This window comes from Saimiri boliviensis, chromosome 3, assembly GCF_048565385.1.
Source record: "Saimiri boliviensis isolate mSaiBol1 chromosome 3, mSaiBol1.pri, whole genome shotgun sequence".
Lineage (NCBI taxonomy): Eukaryota > Metazoa > Chordata > Mammalia > Primates > Cebidae > Saimiri > Saimiri boliviensis.
In genome coordinates, this window is record NC_133451.1 from 69,475,704 (window position 1) to 69,494,459 (window position 18,756).

At 45.2% G+C, this 18,756-nt stretch overlaps 1 protein-coding gene across 1 annotated transcript in view; it reads right to left on the minus strand.

The window, feature by feature from the left end:
- The window catches only part of SCARB2 (scavenger receptor class B member 2), a 56,525-nt gene extending 48,342 nt beyond the window's left edge, over positions 1-8,183 (minus strand). The window contains exon 1 of the mRNA XM_003931998.4: positions 7,777-8,183. Coding sequence (XP_003932047.1) covers positions 7,777-7,893 — 117 coding nt within the window. The 5' untranslated portion in view covers positions 7,894-8,183. The remainder of the gene's footprint in view (positions 1-7,776) is intronic.
- Between the last annotated feature and the right edge of the window lie 10,573 nt (positions 8,184-18,756).

Consider the following 18,756-nt stretch of genomic DNA (forward strand, 5'->3'; position numbering starts at 1 on the left):
CCTCACACTCTCTCCGGAAAGTGTGTAAAATTCAGAAGCTGAAGGGACCAGAAGGCTAGGACAAATGAGTGATACAGGTCGTGGGTTGGTACATTTGTTTACATGTCAAACCCCAACAACAATATTTATTTCTACAAAGAAACACACCCTCTCCCATTTCTGTTAAACACATGATCCTCTCAAGCTAGCCTTCATCTTCCTTCTTTTGTTAAGGAGTGTCAGATACAGAGAGATATTCCTCTACTCTAACAAAGATAACAGCACATGCACAGCAACAGACACCTTCACTGGGCCTTGGGAGCCAATAAGGGTGCAAAGAACAGTGGGTGCTGTGGTCTGAATGTTTATATCCCCTCAAAACCTCTATGTTGCTATCCTTTCCCCTAAGGTGGTGAGATTAGGAGGTAGGGCCTTTGGAGGTGATTAGGTCATGAGCGTAGAGCCCTCTCAATTGGGATTAGTTCTCTTATAAAAGGGACCCCAAAGAGCTCATTCACCACGTGAAGTTAGAGTGAGAAGACCATAATCTATGAGGCAGTGAGCCCTCACCAGACACCAAATCTGCCGGGGCCTTGATCTTGGATTTCCCAGCCTCCAGAACTGTGAGAAATACATTTCTATTGTATATAAGCCACCGAGTCTATGCTATTTTGTGACAGCAGCCTGAATGGACTAAGACAGCAGGAAACAGGGAAGGTAGGTCTCTCCTAAGGGTCAGCCTCTTTTCTGGCCTGACAGCTGTCACACAGAGCTTGGTATGGCCAGCACCAAAGAACATCCCCATGTTTCAAGAGAAGCTGGAAATCTGGACCAATGGGTGAAGTTTCCAGATTTTAAAGGTATGCATCATTCATGAGACAAATGTGATACTGGCCTACAGAGTGCGACAAAATGTGAGACTAAACAACAAAATGCAAACCAAATCATTTCCAAAGACAGAGTTTTCTCTGCTCATCCAAATAATACCTACTGACCCTCTGTTTGATATAAGACATTGCATTTGGCAGTAAGAAAAGACATAAAACTAAATATGATAGGACCTCTACCTTCAAGGAGAGCTTTCATACTAGATTAAAATACCAAACTACATCATAGGGGTTGACAATCCCCGCAGGGCTGAGGCTAGAAGGGAATTATTGAGTAATTCAATTATAGAGATATGAATGCTCTTGTCTACTATGATCAGCACTCAGGAAAAGACAGGAGATTGTGGAATCGGAATTATTGATGGCCTAAAATACTGTTTTTAACACTGGACTCATGGGAAAGCTAAAAGGACACAGTAAATGAAAGACACACTAAGCAAAATCCTGGTTGTTTGAAAACATTAACAATACAGCTTCCAAACTGGCCTTACAGGAATATAAAACTGATATAATCTATTTTTTAAAATAGTCTAAAAATCAGAATAATTAATTAAATGAAAACTAGATCAACAGTTCTCAAAGGATGATCTCAGGATCCCTCGGGGGGCCCTAAGACCTTCTCAGGAAGGCCCATAAGGTCAAAACTATTTTTATATTAATACTAAGGTATCATTTGCCTTTTTTATTCTATTCTTTCTGAGTATAGAGTGGAGTTTTCCAGAGGCCACATGATGTTTAATGATGTCATATTGGAATATGTGCTTATGTATTCTTCCGTTTTAAAAATTTCTCAAAAATACATATCAGTTTCATTTTCTAATATTGTAAATATCAATAGGTATAACCCACAGAAACATATTTGGGGTCCTCCGTAATTTTTTAAGAGTATGAAGGGGCCCAGGAGTTTGAATTGGATTAGAACATCTGTAAGTGTAGAGACTGCCTCTTGTTGTGTTATATCCATAGCTCTCAGCACACTGCCTTGCAAATGATACACACTCAGTAAATACTTGCCAAATAAAAGAATGACTGCCAAAGCACGTACCTAAAGGTGCTTTTAGATATAGAAAGCAAACACCTAAAGTGGTCTTCAGTTTCCCTTGGTTGTTTTTTCCAGTCATCAATTTGGATTAGAAATGGTCCCTTCCTTAGTGGATCATGTATAGATAGTACATATCTTGGTGATATGGCCAGGAATGTCTAGTCACTTGGCCAACATCCTGTGTTTTCATTAATGAGCTTATAATTCCACCTCCCGATTCTTCCTGGGAAACAAGCAAATGTCTGGCAGAACAGATGGCCCCTCTACTGTGGCCTGACAGAATCAAATCTTGTATTTTATTAAACAATAAAGCAAAGACGTTTCCACATGCAGGAACCTTCCCCTCCTCACCAAAGAATATTTCCTTTAAAGTAAACTTGCAGATTAACAGTAATTATTAGTAGTAATATCCTCAATTAGAATCATCATCTTAAGGAATGAAGACATGGGCTAAAATAATCACTATACAAGTATAAACAACTTTTTAAAATATGCCTGTTCCTAAAATTGCAGATTATGATCCCACAGCAACCTGTCTCCAGTAACGGGTTTTATGATAAGCACTTTAACGTGGGTTCTGTTCCTAATGAGTCTGATTCAGCAGGTCTGGGGTGGGGTCTGGCATTTTCTAAATCTTCCTAAGTGCATCTCCTAGAGTCTAGGGATTAAGCTGACAACTGGGGGTCTACTGTATTGTCTCAATCATTAATAAGGAATGCACTCATAGTCAACATGAATTAGTAAGACACTGAAAGAAACTTAACATGATTTTGATATCACAAGATCGTGTTTCTAAAAGCCAGGAAATAATCTGGATAATTTTAGGAGTTAGAGAATCTTGCAAGGAGATTAATGACACTGCCTCTGTTTACAGCGCTGTGGTTTCTTCTTGTGCTGAGCCAATCACATTGCTCCATTACAAACTTGGAAAAGAGAAACGAAGCGACGAAGCATGTCCATGAGAGATCAGCAGCTGGAAAGTCACACCGAGGCGGGGCTGAGCAAGCCCCGATGCGGACAGAGCCAGGCCGAGTAAACAGAGGAAGCCTGTTGGTGGAGAAAGCAGAGGAGAGACAGAGTGTGCCTGGCTCCTGCTGACCTTCCACTTCCAATTGTCCTCTCAGGAGGCCTTACTGTGCCGTGGTTCTTGCCCTTTGATTTCTATGAGCTTTCCAGATTTACGAAAAGAAAAAAATAAGAATCCCATCTTGCTTGAGCTAGCTTGAGTAGGCCTCAACTCCTTAGGGAGCCAAGAATTGGGATACATTGTTGTCTGTAAGAACAATGTGGCATGGGGTAGTGGGGGTGACCATAGAATTTATTGTCCAAAGTGGAAATTTTCTGGAGGAAAGGGGGTGTTCATGATTACACCAGAACAACAGGTACACAGAAACCAGGTAGGACTATGCCAGGCAAATGGGATGTATGGTCATCCTTGAGATGGGAAAAGTGGGTTCAGGATCAGATCAGCTGGCGCGCCTAGCTCTACCCCTCCCCCTCCATTTGTCTTTTGATAAGTTACTTCCATTCCCTGAGCCTCAATTTCCTTGACAGTAAGATAAGAGATTTAAGATATCTTTATTGCTTTTTTCTGATCAAGAAAAATTTTAGACTAAGTTAAGTCTTCTTTGAATAGAGGCAACTCGGGAAATGAAGTAGATATGCAAGAAGGAGCCCTTTCTAATTATGTATAGCTGAATGCCTTTATGTATACATTGATAAAGATGTTTTACTGATTTGACTTTTAAAAAGAAGATCCCATATAGTCACCGATCAAAGCAGTCTGGTTATCAGTGATTATATTTTACTTCTCGAGGCATCAGTAGAACAGCTCCAAAGTTGCTATGGCTCCCGAAAGAAACCAGCTGGTACTGACTTGCCTAAGCCTCAGGTCCAGACGAAGGGGAAGTGTATTTGTCTTGTTCATTGCATCTCTGAGGCCTAATGCTACAGTCCTGCCTTGACGTGTGAGGAGGAAGTAAAAGGTATAGACAGTCTCCAGTATCCCACTGGTTCCCTTGCCAGCCCATCCCTTGTTGGCCAGTTCTGACTGTGGCCAGTTCTGCATCCCTATTACTGGGAGATAGTCAAATTGCCATCACGTCTGTAGAGATCAAGAGTGCAAATTTAATATTCTGAACTGCATAGATGCTCTTAAAGGTCACTGTGCCTGTGTCATAGCTGCTCTTAAAGGTCACTGTGCCTGGGATCTCAGAAGTTTGGAGCTAGAAGGAACCATAGCTTGTGTAAGTCCAATTCCAATTCATAGATGACAAATAATAGCTAAAGACATAACAAATGCTGGGCGCGGTGGCTTATGCGTGTAATCCCAGCAGTTTAGGAGGCCGAGGTGGGTGGATCTCGAGGTCAAGAGATCAAGACCATCCTGGCCAACATGATGAAACCCTGCCTCTACTAAAAATACAAAAATTAGCTGAGCATGGTGTTGCATACCCGTAGTCCCAGCTACTCGGGAGGCTGAGGCAAAAGAATTGTTTGAACCCAGGAGGCAGAGGTTACAGTGAGCCAAGATCATGCCACTCCACTCCAGCCTAGCATCTCAAAAAACAAACAAAAAAAAGACCTAACAAATGTTAACGTTCAGGCATTTGTGAGGCATTGTGCTGGGTGCTTTATAGCAATCATATTATTTCATTCTTATGACAACTTTATGACATAGGTATTCTTATCCTTATTATTCATATTTTCAAAATGAGGATACTGAGGCTTTGAGAGATTAAATAACTTGCTATTCTGCTTGTTCAGCTTAGCCCTAGAAATCCTTAGGGACAGAAAAAAAAAGTTTGACTCAGTTCTGCTGATTCTGAGGACACCTTTCTATTAAAATGATCACAGGTGAGTCAAGAGGCATTTAACATGTATCTCAGGCACTGCACTGGGTGTCAAGGAAGTTCACTGGGCTACCAGATGAAATGTAACATAAACTCCTGCCCTTCCAGGCCTAAGGGAGGAAAAGGAAGTGTTGGGTCTCTGTGAAGCTCTCTCTTCATGAAGCCCCAGATGCCTGCAAGGAAATACCTTATTAATGCTCATAATACCCCTAGGAAGAGAGTGTGGGAAAAAGAGAAGAGAGGTACTATAATGCCTCTCTTGAAAATGAGAAAATTGAAGCAGAAACAATTACAGGCCTTGCCTGATATAAGGCAGTCACCGTTGAGGCCAATAATGAAACAAAATTGTCTTGGTTCTTTCTACTATATTCACTGGCCAAAATAAAAAGTCTGTCTTCAGTTACCTGTTGTCACTGCAGGGTTCAAGGACAATGATCATTTGAGACAACTTTTTTGACAGGAATTATCTTACTGAGCTTCCCACACCTACTCATTTGAATTTCATCCCTTTTCCCTCTCCCCTTTTTGATGTAGACAAGTCAGGGCACGGACAATCTTCACATGAAAAAGCAAAGAACTAGAAATATCAGAGTAGATTGTATTACAACTAGATTAGAATCAAGTTATGAATGAATTCTCCCATAGTGGCAATAAAGATGACTGCCATATATTGATCACCTATTCTGTGCCCAACACTCTAAGTGTTTTATACTTAGTCCTACAATAATACACATGCAGAGACAAATCCCGTTTTTGTGGGTCCTGAAACTTATACAATTTGAAGGGCCCTTCTTGAGAAAAAGGAAAAATTGGGATACAGAATTAGGTACAGGGCTTTGGAAGGGTCTGTGCAAGTGAGGGACCCAGAGTTTCACTTTGTGAGTTTCACTGTAAATGTACTGCTGTGCCCAAGTTAGCTAACATCTCGTTATCTCTCCACTTTTACAAGCAATGAAATTGAGAACCAGATAAGTAACTTGAGCTAAGTCATAAAGCTTATAATAGTAATGACAGGATTTGAACATATGGAATCTGACTCCAAATCCCATGTATTTTCTTTGTGTGGCTTCTAATAAACATAAAATTGCTATCATTTATAAAGCACTAACTATATTCCAGAAAGATCACTCCTTAAGGTTATAAGAATTATTTGAGAAAGTAGACGTGACCATTGTCCTTATTATTCCCATTTGCAGATGGGAAAAACATGAATCAAGTAAGATTAAACAGCCCATGGTCATCCAGCTGGTATAAGGTAGAAGCTAGGCTTCATGCCCAGGAGTGTAAGGTCCTTACTCTTTCCCACTAACCTATGCTACCTACCACCCTACACGTAATTCAGGAAAAAGCAAAATAGCAATGTGTGACTTACCTCTAATGACAACAGTACTTCCACATCTGCCCACTGAAACTAGCCCTGTCCTTGTTTCATACAATACACTGTGCAGTACTCCTTAGCTGGAATTGAGCAGCTCTGAAAGTCCATTTCCCTAAACTGTCATTACTTATCAGAATGAGTCCATTCCTCATGGAAAAAAACACTTGGATGTATCAACACAAACTCAGGCCCCAGCCAAGTCTTACAGCCACCCCCTCACCCAGAGAAATGGAGACCCACAGAATCTAAGGGCTGGCTATATGGGAACCACTAGAAGATCACTCATCCTATAGGCCTCCCTTGAAAAAGCCTTTCAAAGCCATACAAGAAAACTCACATATTGACTGTAATTGGATTTCTTAACTCTAGTCACCCAAAGCACGAGTTGACATTCTCAAACACATCTCACCATGGATTTGGACATGGACAGGAGTGGAGAAAGGATTTCGTTTCTTTTTTCCTTGAACACGAGTGCTCAGAGGAAACTGACCTTCAAGATGCTCAGTCAGTGGGTCCTTGGCAATGTGAATTTTAAACATTACATTATGCTTTGCCATGGTGCTTTTTGAAAAATTGCCTTTAACTGCCAAATTTCAGGTGCTCAGTTAATTACTTTTGGTAACTCAGTTAAAGGAATATATCCATTGCCGCCTGAAATAAAATAGCTTTACTAACTGGAGAGTGTCGTGATTCAAACTGGACTAGGCCTGGGCTTCTTTATCTGGCCACAGCAAGTGCGGAACAGCAGTAGAAATTCAGCGTGCAGTTATGAATGCTAACAAGAAAGGCTGCTGCTCCAGTGACCTTTTTTTTTTTTTCTTTTTTAAGGAAAAAATGATCCCAGGAACTCTCTCTTGTTCCTCTTTTGATACAGCTTGGTGGATGTGGGGGAAAGGGCAGATGAAATGAGCAGTGAAATCGGCAGATGGAGAAGTCTTCTTAAAGCACTGGCTCTCCAGCCCAATCATCTCGGGGAAGAGGCAAGTTCAGATTCTTGCAGGGATCTAAATGTATCTGTGCCTGAAAATTATGGCCGTTTGAGAAGAACAAGAATCCATGGTGAGACAAAGCAACACAGACTGTTGGTACAAGATACAAAGCCACTAAGTCGGCGTTCAGCACAGGCTGATGGATGAAATGTCACCCAGCCTTAAGGACTGGCTCAGCTACCGATTGCCCTGGCCAGCCCAGAGGCAAGAACACAATAGACCGCACACCCACTTCTCATCCCCGAAGCGCACACCACTTCAAAGGCCACAGCAAGCAGACAGCACAACCTGCTTCTTCTGCGGTGTCTTTCATTTAGTTCTGTTTCTTCATGAAGTGGGAGGGAAACAAGTTTGGACCCACCTGAGATTGGGGTGTAGACGGAAGGAGTGGGGAGAGTTGCAAACGTCAGAACACAACCGAAAGCCTTTTTAAAAGTCAGGATCCATAGCCTTACTTATTACTGTAGAGAGAACACAGTCGGCTCCATCCTTCCCCATCCTTCTTTAACCCTCGCCTACCAAGCCCTGGAAGACAGGGAAGCGCGAAGGGCTCTAGGGCAGACGGTCTGCCCCGTACAAGGCGCAGCAGCAGCGGTGGGAGGGTGCGCTGGAGGACCCCACAACACACACACAGCCCGCCCCGCCTCACCTTCTCGATACTCTGGTCCACGGCCTTCTGGAAGACCCGGGCCACCAGCAGCGTAACGCTGGTCACCAGCAGGAGCAGGGACAATGTCCCCGCCGTGTAGAAGCAGCATCGGCCCATTCTGCGCGCCGCTCACCGGCCGGACCGGGCCTCGCCCGCCCGGGATCCAACTGCAAGGAGGGAGGAGCCGCCACCAAAGCCACCGCAGAGGCGTCCGAAGACCCGGGACCCTTCGGCGCCCGCGCCCTCGCGGCGCCGGGTTCGTGCGCGCAGCTCTGGGCTCTGCGGCCCGGCGAGCGCGGCCCCCGGTGCACTGGGCGGGCGGGGCCGCGGAGGGACGGGCCCGGCCTCGGTTTCGGTTTCCACCGCCCGGCAGCCCGCGGCGCCCGCCTAGCGCAGCTCGGGAGAGTGCAGGGAGCGCGCAGGGCCGTGACGTTCGCTGGCCCGGCTCGCCGCAACCCCGGGAGGCGACGGCCGGCGACTGCGCGGGGAGGCGGGCGGGGGCGGAGGCCGCAGTCATGCGCCCTGCGGCGGCGGCAGCGATTCGGCCCGCGCCCTCCCCGGCTGGTCCCCGTTGGCCCTGAGTGGCTGCGGCGCCTGAGCCAGGCCGGGCCGCTCCCAGCGCCTGCACCGCAGGCCCCGCGCTCACCCCACGGGAATCACCGACCTTGGTTCACACACTCATTCACTCATCCGCAGATAGGTCTGAGGGCCTGCCGTGGGCCAAGCGCTGGGGATTCAGAGTGGTTGGGCCATTCCCCTGCTCCCAAGTTAGCGGGGACACTGTTGCCGCAATTATAACACAACGTAATAAGTGCTTCTACCAGGTGCCCGCCGAGATCACGCCAGCAAGCACGTTCTGCCTGGGTGACCTAGGACCTCACATTGAACTGGGGTCTGCGGCATGCATAAGAGTTTGTCACGTAAGGGGCATGAGCAAGAAAGGAAGATGAGCGAAAAAGGGAGGAGGAGGCATTTCACGGAGAAGGAAGTGCTGAGCAAAATCATTGGGGGTGGAAGAGCCAAACCTGTGGGAAGCAAGAAGGAAGTTCCTTCTGACGGTAGGCTCAGGTGTTCAGGGTGTGGAGTCGGAGGTGTTGAGGCCCCAAGGGGTCAGACTTTGAAGGGCTCTTGGTATCCTGTTGAAAGGTGGAAGTTGGCAAGAAGCTTAAAGCAGGCAGCGCTGGTGTTCTTGTCTGCTTTGCTCACTATCGTGTCCCAGACACCCAGGACCAAGGCCTGCACACAGCAAAGACTCAAGAAGTGTTAGTTAAATGAGTGTTTTCTTCTGTGCCAGCGCTTAACTAGGTGTTTTGCACTGTTCTACTAATTTAATATCTTGGCAGTCCTATGAATAGGAGGTTGTGTTTGTCCCAGTCATCCAGAAACAGTGGCAAATGGGAGTACTATGCATGAGAGTTTTGAGGGAAACAGGCAAAGAGCTGGACCTGGGATTGAGGTGTGATCCTTGTGAAGGAAAGAGGCAAGCAAGGAAGGAAGGCTGGGTGGAAGGAAGCACTTGATGTTATATACAGTTCATGTCTAAAAGTTTAGCAAGGCCACAGGGGCGCGGAATCCTTCAGCCAAATGGGCTTGTCCCAGAGGTCTGTCATCTCCCTAAAAGAGGCCTGCCTTAGTATCCCTGCTATCCCTGCTGTGCTCAGTCCTGGTCTGGGAGCAGCCTTAGGAAGCTGGCCTCTGCAGCAACCTGGAGATAAATATCAGAGGATGGATTTCAGCAGAGCTCAGCAGTTGAGGCAGAGCCATTGGTTAGTTATGCTATCTACACTGGAAGATCCAAGAAGTACATTTTCTTGGAAACTGTATTGTATCATCCTCATTTTACACTCAAGAACACCGGGGCTCTGAGTTAAGTAACCTAACAAGCTCAACCTGTTGCTGAGTGGTGGATCCTGCCTGAACCAGGATGCAGGGCTGGCTGGTGGCCTCCAAAACCCTCACTTTTTCTACTCTGTGCATTGCTGCCTCCCAATCTGTCACTGATGAGAATCTGGGGACAGCAAATCAGTTAGAAGGTTTTGTTGAGGACTTGGTAAGACAGTGTGATGGTTTTTAAATGGTAGCAAATTATTTGTCACTCCTTTTGTTGAGAGGTAGGGTCTACACTTTCTTACCTAGAATTTGGGCTGGTTTTAGCAATTTGTTAAACTAATAGAATACAGTGGAAATGACCATATCCTAGAACTTCTGAAGCTAGATCATAAATGCCTTGCAACTTCTGCCTGGGCCTCTGGAAATCCTTGCTCTTGGAGCCTCAAGTCACCCCTAAATTCAGCTACCCAGAGACTACTGCAGAGAATATGGGAAAGACCGTGGGGAGATGCCCAGAGTCTGTAGGAAGAGAAATGTCCCAGCAGTCCCCAGCTGTTCCTAGCCTTTGAGTCCCAGGCCCTAGACATTGTAGAGCAGATATGAGTGGTCCCTGCCAAACACTGCTCAAAATGCAAAATAAAGGATTGTTGTTAAGCCAGTCAGTGTTGGTGCGGTGTGTTACTCAGTAGACAACTGGAGCAGATGGTGAGGGCAGGACTGCGGCTGGGACATTTTGCAGCTACCAAAGCTCTTCAAGCAGCAGCCCCAGAGGACCAGTCCTGTGTGCAAATAGAACCTGGTGGAGTCCTGAATGATTCAGCTGTCCCCAGCCTGGTGGCTGGGTGGTCTTCCAGTCCTCAGGCGTCCACAATCGACAACCTTTCTCTACCCCTAATCCTGCCTCTTCCCTGCTGTAAGTTCCAGTTAGCTATATGAACTCTGCCCTGTGCCCCAGTTTGCTTAAGCAGCCACGTCAGCCCACTAACCCTCACATGTCCCCTACCTAGGCATCGGTTGAAGTCCTCCTGCAATCTATATGTCTTTTCCTTCCCTAACTAGAAAAAACTAGTTGGTAACTTGCCTGCCTGGGCACACTGGCACTCAGAAGTTCATGCTTGTCTTGGACTTCCACCCCCTACTCTCTGACTGCTAAAATCAGATTTTCTGTTTGCTGGCTCCATTCTGGAGGGCAAACCCCTTCCACTCCTGGACCACCAATTCCAGGGTTCTTTTCCTTCTCACTGTTCATCGAGGTCCCTCCTTGCCTCTTGTCTGGGCCACCAGGACACTAACAGACTGTGGGGGTGGAGAGATGGAGGCAATTTGATAAACATATCTCAGTGTGGGAGAGTTTCTAAACAAGGGCTTCCAGCTCAAGTTGCCCTCAGTTTACCTTCTCTCTGAGGATCTCACTGTGTTGTCTCCACTGTGTCAGGCAATTAGGAAGCCGCTTCCCCTTTAAAACTCTGGGCAAGCTGAACGAAAACCTCTTTCTTGGTTCCTCTTAGCACAGCTGACCAGACTAGCATTTTTTAAATGTGTTAACATAAGACAGAACCTAATTATAAAAAATACAAGCAACTTTTAAGAAAATAATGTATGTTCCCAAAATAGCAGTCTGTGATCCCACAGTAATCTCTGTCTTATCACAAAGACTGGCACAACTTTTTAGCAGCTGGCCTGGCTGTCTTTCCGTTCAGTTCCATCTTCTCTACCCACAGCTACGTTCAGAGGCTTTTGACATGAAGCCCCAAAATCCAGATGTAAGTTTCTCAGTGCCCTTTGGGGCTTCCTCCTCATTTCTGATCTATAAGACATGTCTGCACCGCTAATTGGCATTGTTAATTTATTGCCATAGTATCATCTTACCCTACAGGTGAGACTCCAGCCTCTCATCCAGGGAGAAGCCCCTGCTTGCCAGGCACTAATAACCCTGAACACACTCTGGAGGGGCAGATGGCTTGGGGAGGGGTTACTGCTCCCAGCATTTAGATGAGGAGGCTGATGCCAGGGCAGCGATATAATCAGGGATCTTCCCCGTGACTTCTCTGCTGTGGTTCAGATGTCTGTTCCCTCCAAATCTCATGTTGAAATTTGATCCCCAGTGTTGGAAGTGGGGCCTGATGGGAGTGCTTGGGTCCTGGGGAGAGATTGTTCGTGAATAGATTAATGCCCTCCCTCAGGCATGAGAGAGTAGTCAGAGAGCTGGTGGTAGAAAAGAGCCAACACCTCCTCCTTCTTTCTCTCTAGCTTCCTCCTGCCCATGCGCCTCACACTCTGCCCCCTTTCTGCCTTCGCCATACGTGGAAGTAGCCTCAGGCCCTCACCCAATGCAGATAACTGTGCCATGCTTCCTGTCCAGCCTGCAGAACCAGGAGCCAAATAAGTCTCTTTTCACTACCCAATCTCAGGTATTGTTAAGCAACACAAACAGACTAGGGTGGAAAATAAGGAGGCTGATGCTATGGCAAGGAGACACGGTGACTTCTCTGTACCTAAAATCAGAAGACTTTATCTGAGAAAAGCAAGTACATTTAATGAATGATTGCTGGTGCCTGTTGAAATTATGCAATCATTTGGGACTTAGAAAGAAAAAGAACTTTCTTCACAGACTCTAAGGGCTATCAGGGGGAAGCAGGAGGGCTCTTTGGGCACTACCTTAAATTTGGAACGTGGACATTATGCTCAAATGAGTTTAATGATGTAGTCATTGTATACTTTTGTGTTAAAAGTGTTAATGTGTTAAATATAAACATTTAAAATACACCACAGGCAAGGCACGGTGGCTCATACCTGTAATCCCAGCATTTTGGGAAGCCAAGGCAGGGGAATCACTTGAGCCCAGTTTGAGATCAGCCTGGGCAATGTAGCAAGACTTCGTCTCTACAAAAATAAAAAAAAAAAATGAGCAGGACATGGTTGCACCTGCTTATGATCCCAGCTACTTGAGAGGCTGGGGTGGGAAAATCACTTGAGTCCAGAAAGTCAAGGCTACAGTGAGCAGTGATTGTGCCACTGCAATCCAACCTGGGCGACAGAGCGAGACCCTATCTCATAAATAAAATAAAATAAAATTTTATAACCCTGTGGGGTAGAATCTGGCTGTTTTTGTAGGTTCATGCTGCTCCTCACGTCAAAGGTGGAGTCTGTTTCCTCCCTTTAATCTGGGCTGGGCTTGTGACCTGCTTTGCAGTGGAATACGGCTGAACCCATCTGTGCCAGTGCCAGGTTTAGATCTGGCAGCTTCTTCGTTTGCCTTCTTGGGACCCAACTGTCAGGTCAGAAGCTCCGATTAGACTACTGAAAGGTAAGAGACCGTGTGGAGAGGGACACTGGAGAATGAGAGGCCACATGGATGTCACAGCTCCAACCAAGTTTCCAGATGAATACAACCTATGCCCCACAGAACACAGTTAATGAGCTGTCCCTGTTGAGTCCTGTCCAAATGGCAGAACTGTGAGCAAATGAATAGCTGTATATTAAGCTACTAAGTTTTGGGGTGGTTTGTTATGCCATGATAAATAACAGAAACACTATTTTAAAAAATCATTTATTAATCATTTTAATATTCCAGGAGCCTAAATATGAATGAAAATGGCCCTCACCCTTGCCTACTTTGGGATAGGTCAGACTCCAAGATGTTTCTAAAAGTCTTGGCTTTCTTCTTATTACTTGAAGGTGATCTATAAAATGTACGGTCATACCCTACTGATTTGATGTAGGTTATTCCTAAATGTTTGTGGAGCATCCTGAATCCTGAGCCATACAGGATCCATAAGAAAAAAGTTACTCTCTCCTCCCTCCTCCCCTACCTATCATTCCAAAGTTCTTACATTACAGAACTGCTTTATGCAGATAGGCTTACAGATCCCCAGAGGAGAGCTCATATACCATTTATATGATATCACATGCGCCGGTGTCAGGGCACAGGGAATCTCTGTGAAGTTATCCATGGCCCTGTCTGCTGTCTCCTCCAATCAAGAAACCCTCATGGCTTCCTCATTACCATTTTTGCACCCCCAATTAGGGGAATCTTTTCTAGTTTGTTTTGGTTTGGTGTGGCTTTTATTTTGATTTGGGTTCTAAGAAAATGAGAATTCCCCTCTTCAAATTCTTATTTTTCTTTCTATTCCCCTAAGAATGCAGATTTTTTGAAACAGAACTAGGGGAGACACCCTATTCGCCTTTTTCTCTTCCCTTTCCTGAAAACACAAGCCTAGTGTTGTCTGACTAATAGAATGTGTGGGTGAAGGGCAAGGAGTCAGGAGAGCAAAGAGGAGGAAAAAGTAGTGAGCAAAAAGGGTGAATATGTCAGCAATATTATCTGCTACTTGCACCTTTGCCGAGCACTATGCTAGAAGTGGGTTTGCCTTACTTCATTTACTCCTCGCAGTGTCCTATGATGTAGACATTCTAGCTCTGTTTTAAGGATAAGGAAACTGAGGCACAGAGAGGTTGACGAAGTAGTCCAATGTTACATGGTCAGTAGGAAGCAAGGGTAATACTAAACCCAAGTTGGTCAGATGCTTTAGTCAGGTTCTTAACCCCTTAGCCACTGCTTGGGACTTCTGGCCTCATGTTTACTGACAATAAAAGGAAAGCAGTGAAAATTGAAAAAAAAAAAAAAAAAAAAAAAAAAGCTAAGGCATTGGAACATTCATGGTGACCTAGGCATCCAGGAGGGGTAGAGGTTGGAATTGGTGGGTACGAGAGAGAATGCCTCTGCCAGAACCTGATGTTGAACTAGAATGGAGAGCCAGGAAGGAGCTGCCAGTCCAGCGACCAAAAATATACTTTCCAATGTATCCAATGGTATATTCCGACATGAAATGTATTCTAATCTGTTCTCATTTGAGGTACTTTGATGGTACTTTCTAGAAGCAAATGAAGCTTGGGTTGTGTTTCAACTCAGTGTGGCAAAGCCAGCGTATTATGAAATATCAAGGCTGTCTGATTTTCTGCCCATTGTGAAATCAGGGCTAAATAAACAACATGCGAGGTCACAGTTATTCTTTAATGATGATTCTCATTTATAATACAATTCTCATTTATAATGATTCTCATTTATACGGAAAAGCCGTATAAATCAGAAAACCAGGTTTACTCAGCATCTCTTTCTGAGGGGAAGAAAGGCGGGTGGAGGGTGAAGAGGGGACCGCCTGAGGGTAGAGGCAGACCTTATCAGCCTGCAGTGGTGGGCAGAAGATATTTGGCCAGAGATGGGGTGCGGTGGTGGATTGGGGGATGGCGGGCTTAGATATTACACATGGAAAGGGTAAAAATCAGCCCTGCCCCTCACCACCAACCTGTCTCCTTATGATTCCTAACCACTGCACTCACCACACATCCTGAGCCTCTGAAATGATTACCCAGAAGCCTCCTATACTCATCTAACCTCAGAGAAGACTGCTAGTCAGTTCATTTTACAACGGTTTAAGCATTTCCAGTTCTTTCATAAATAACAAATACTGTTTATAATTAGTGTCAATGAAAAATGTTTCATAACATTAATGAGTAGTGATTGCCTCAGCTGAATTGCCAGCTATCTTAAGCAGCACTGTCTTCTCCATTTTGGATTAAACCAGAAGAGAGAGAGATGCAAATCACAGTTTTTCAAAAAGTTAAACAGAATTATCATACGAGCTAGCAATATAGCTCTTCCTAGGCATATAACCCCCAAAATTGAATACAGGTATTCAAACAAATACTTCTAAACCAGTGTTTATGGCCTCATTAGTCACAATAGTCAAGGTAGAACTGACCCAAATGCCATCAGGGAATAATAGATACACAAAATATGTTACATACATACAGTGAGAAATTCTATTCAGCTATAAAAAGAAAAGAAATAGGCTGGGTGTGGTGGCTTATATCTGTAATCCCAGTATTTTGGAAGGCCAAGGCAGGAAGATTGCTTGAGGCCAGGAGTTCAAGACTAGCCTGGGCATCATAGCAAGACCCTATCTCTACAAAATAAAATGAAAATTAGCTGGATATGCTGGCATGCACCTATTGTCCCAACTTACTTATGAGTTGAGATAGGAGGATTCCTCAAGTCCAGGAGTGCAAGGCTGCAGTGCGCTATGATTGCAACACTGTACTCCAGCCTACGACAGAGCAAGATCCTGTGTCTTAAAAAAAGAATGAAGTCCTGATACATGCTACTACCATGCAGACTTCTTTTTTTTTCTTTCTCATCTGCCATTTCTGATGTGAGTAAAGGTCCCTCTTGGAATATGATATTTTAAAAAATAAGTGATGGGAAAAGAATTCTGGAAAGTTCTGGCAATTTTTATTTATTTATTTTTTTTTTTGAGATGTAGTTTCACTCTTGTTGCTCAGGCCTGGAGTGCAATGGTGCGATCTCCACTCACCGCAACCTCTGCCTCCTGAGTTCAAGCAATTCTCCTGCCTCAGCCTCCCGAGTAGCTTGGTACTAAGGCGTGCACCATGACGCCCAGCTAATTTTTGTATTTTTTTGTAGAGACAGGGTTTCACCATATTGACCAGGATGTTCTCGATCTCTTGACCTTTTGATCCTCCTGCCTCAGCTTCCCAAAGTGCTGGGATTACAGGCATGAGCCACTGCGCCCGGCCAGTTCTGGCATTTTTTTTTACCCAGGGAGAAATAAAAGGGATAACCAGTCATATATGCATTTTCTGTTGCATAAGAAGAAAGATTGTGCAAGAATGGCTCCAGGTGCTCACCTAGGGTCAGCTGGAACCCCAGGAGCTTCCTCTTTCTCTTGGCGGAGACAGTATACACACTCAGCTTCCCCTGGGGCTGGCAGCTTCCTCCTGGTCCTCTCTTATTTCCCCATGGGAAACTGCACAACTCACAGGCCCCAGGGTCCCTAGTTGATTCCTAATCAACTCCTATAAAAAGTCAACTCCCTAAATCAAGACTATGCAATCTGTATATTCCCTTAAGAACAAGACCACTTTCCCATACCTGCCTATAGGAAGAAGGACCCATTGTGGCAGGGGAAAGGGATAGGCTTTCTCCTCTGGAACAGAACCATACAGCCCAGCAGCCCTCACCTGCCTCACTGATGGTAAGCTTGGGCAACCACTGCCTGGGGAGTTTTTCTTTTCCCCAGTAAAGCCTATTCCCTATTATTATTATTATTATTATTATTATTATTATTTGAGATTAAGTTTGCTCTTGTCGCCCAGGCGGGAGTGCTGTGGTGTGATCTCAGCTAACTGAAACCTCTGCATCCTGGGTTCAGGTGGTTCTCCTGCTTCAGCCTCCTGAGTAGCTGGGATTTCAGGCGCCTGCCACACGTCTGGCTAATTTGTTGTATTTTTAGTAGAGACAGGGTTTCATCATGTTGGCCAGGCTGGTCTTGAACTCCTGACCTCAGGTGATCGGTCTGCTTTGGCCTCCTAAAGTGCTGAGATTATAGGCGTGAGCCACTGTGCCTGGCCTTGTTCCTATCTTCTCTTTAGTCTTTTTCTCTCTGCTGCCTCCACCAGCCCTGTCCTAGAGGAGCCTCTCAAGTTCTGGGTAATTATGAGAGGAGACTTTAGGTCCTTCACATTGTTTCAGAGTCAACAGCAAAACCCATCCTTTTCTTGTCACTGCTGAAGTTCTCTCAAACTCTGTTTGCTCTGTCTTAGCAAAAGGTAAATATTACTTGCTATATGCCAAGCTCTGTTATAAGGACTTCATATTTAGCAATTTTTCAAAGGTCTGGGTTGGGGGAGAAGACCCTGGTCGTGTATATTTCTACCATGGAGGACTCGTAAGCCCCAGCTGAGCACCTAATTTAAGTGTTGGTCAGGAAAGGGTTCTAAGCTGAAGCTCAGAAGAAAGGCAGGTGGGAAGAGGCCCAGTAAAGCCTCGTGCATGGGAAAGGACCATGTAGGTGTAAGAATTCTCCAGCAGGATCAGATTTTGACAGGTGCATACATAAGACTAATGATAATTTCACACCCCTTCAAGGCCATATTTTTGTTAAATATCAAAGGTAAGGATTTTGGGGGGGCTGATGACAGATGTCAGCCTCTTGCCAATCCAGCTCTGGGGGCATGTTTGTATACCTGTTTAGTGAAACAGTCCTCCAAATGTTAATTAAAACTAAACTCCTTGGAAGTACTTTATTTTAACCCCAGTTCATTTCTGCAGGTGGCTTTACCAAGCGCTCCCTCCAAACACATAAAGTGCTTGGCCTGTGAAAGGCTTTGGGAGATAGAATTGTCTCCTTATTGGTAGATTTTCAGTGAGTTTTGGGTAATCTGCATCCTGGGGAATGGCACGGTAGCCTGCCCCTTGTTGAATCCTACTTAGCCAGAAGTCTAACCTTGAGAATTCATCAAAAATTGGCTGGATACCATTAGAAGATAGCAGAATCCTGTACAATCCAGAATCAGAATCAGAATCTGATGTGCATCACAACATTATCACAGTTCTCTTTATTATCACCACTCTCTTCCTCTAATCCCTTGCTACTCAAAATGTGATCCTAAGACACTGAGTTGGAACCACCTAGAAGCCTGTTGGAAACTCTCAGGCCGTGGTCTGGGCCAAATGAACAAAATTTGCATTTGAACAAGAACAACCTATGATCCATGAATCAAGTGTGAGATGCATAGCAGGTTAACCCACAGTCCCTCAAGGCCCAGTCACAACCGTGTTTTTCCATAGCCCTCCTTCAGGGGACCTCAGAACTCGTATTTGCATTCTCCACTCTCACCCACCCTGCCCCACTAAAAGGAGAGTGTCACTGGACTGCTTTCCACTCTCAGGGTTTCCCTGGACTACTGATGATCAGTACGTCTTGGGACATTCAGGCTTCATCTTTGGACTGCTGGCCCTCCCCCTGAAGGATAAGTGACACAATTATGCCCTGTCTTCCAAGGTTCTGATGTTGGGGGAATGTAATTAAAAATAAAATATCCTGGCCGGGTGTAGTGGCTCACGCCTGTAATCCCAGCACTTTGGGAGGCTGAGGTGGGTGGATCATGAGGTCAAGAGATCGAGACCATCCTGGTCAACATGGTGAAACCCCGTCTCTACTAAAAATACAAAAAATTAGCTGGGCATGGTGGCACGTGCCTGTAATTCCAGCTACTCAGGAGGCTGAGGCAGGAGAATTGCCTGAACCCAGGAGGCAGAGGTTGCGGTGAGCCGAGATCACGCCATTG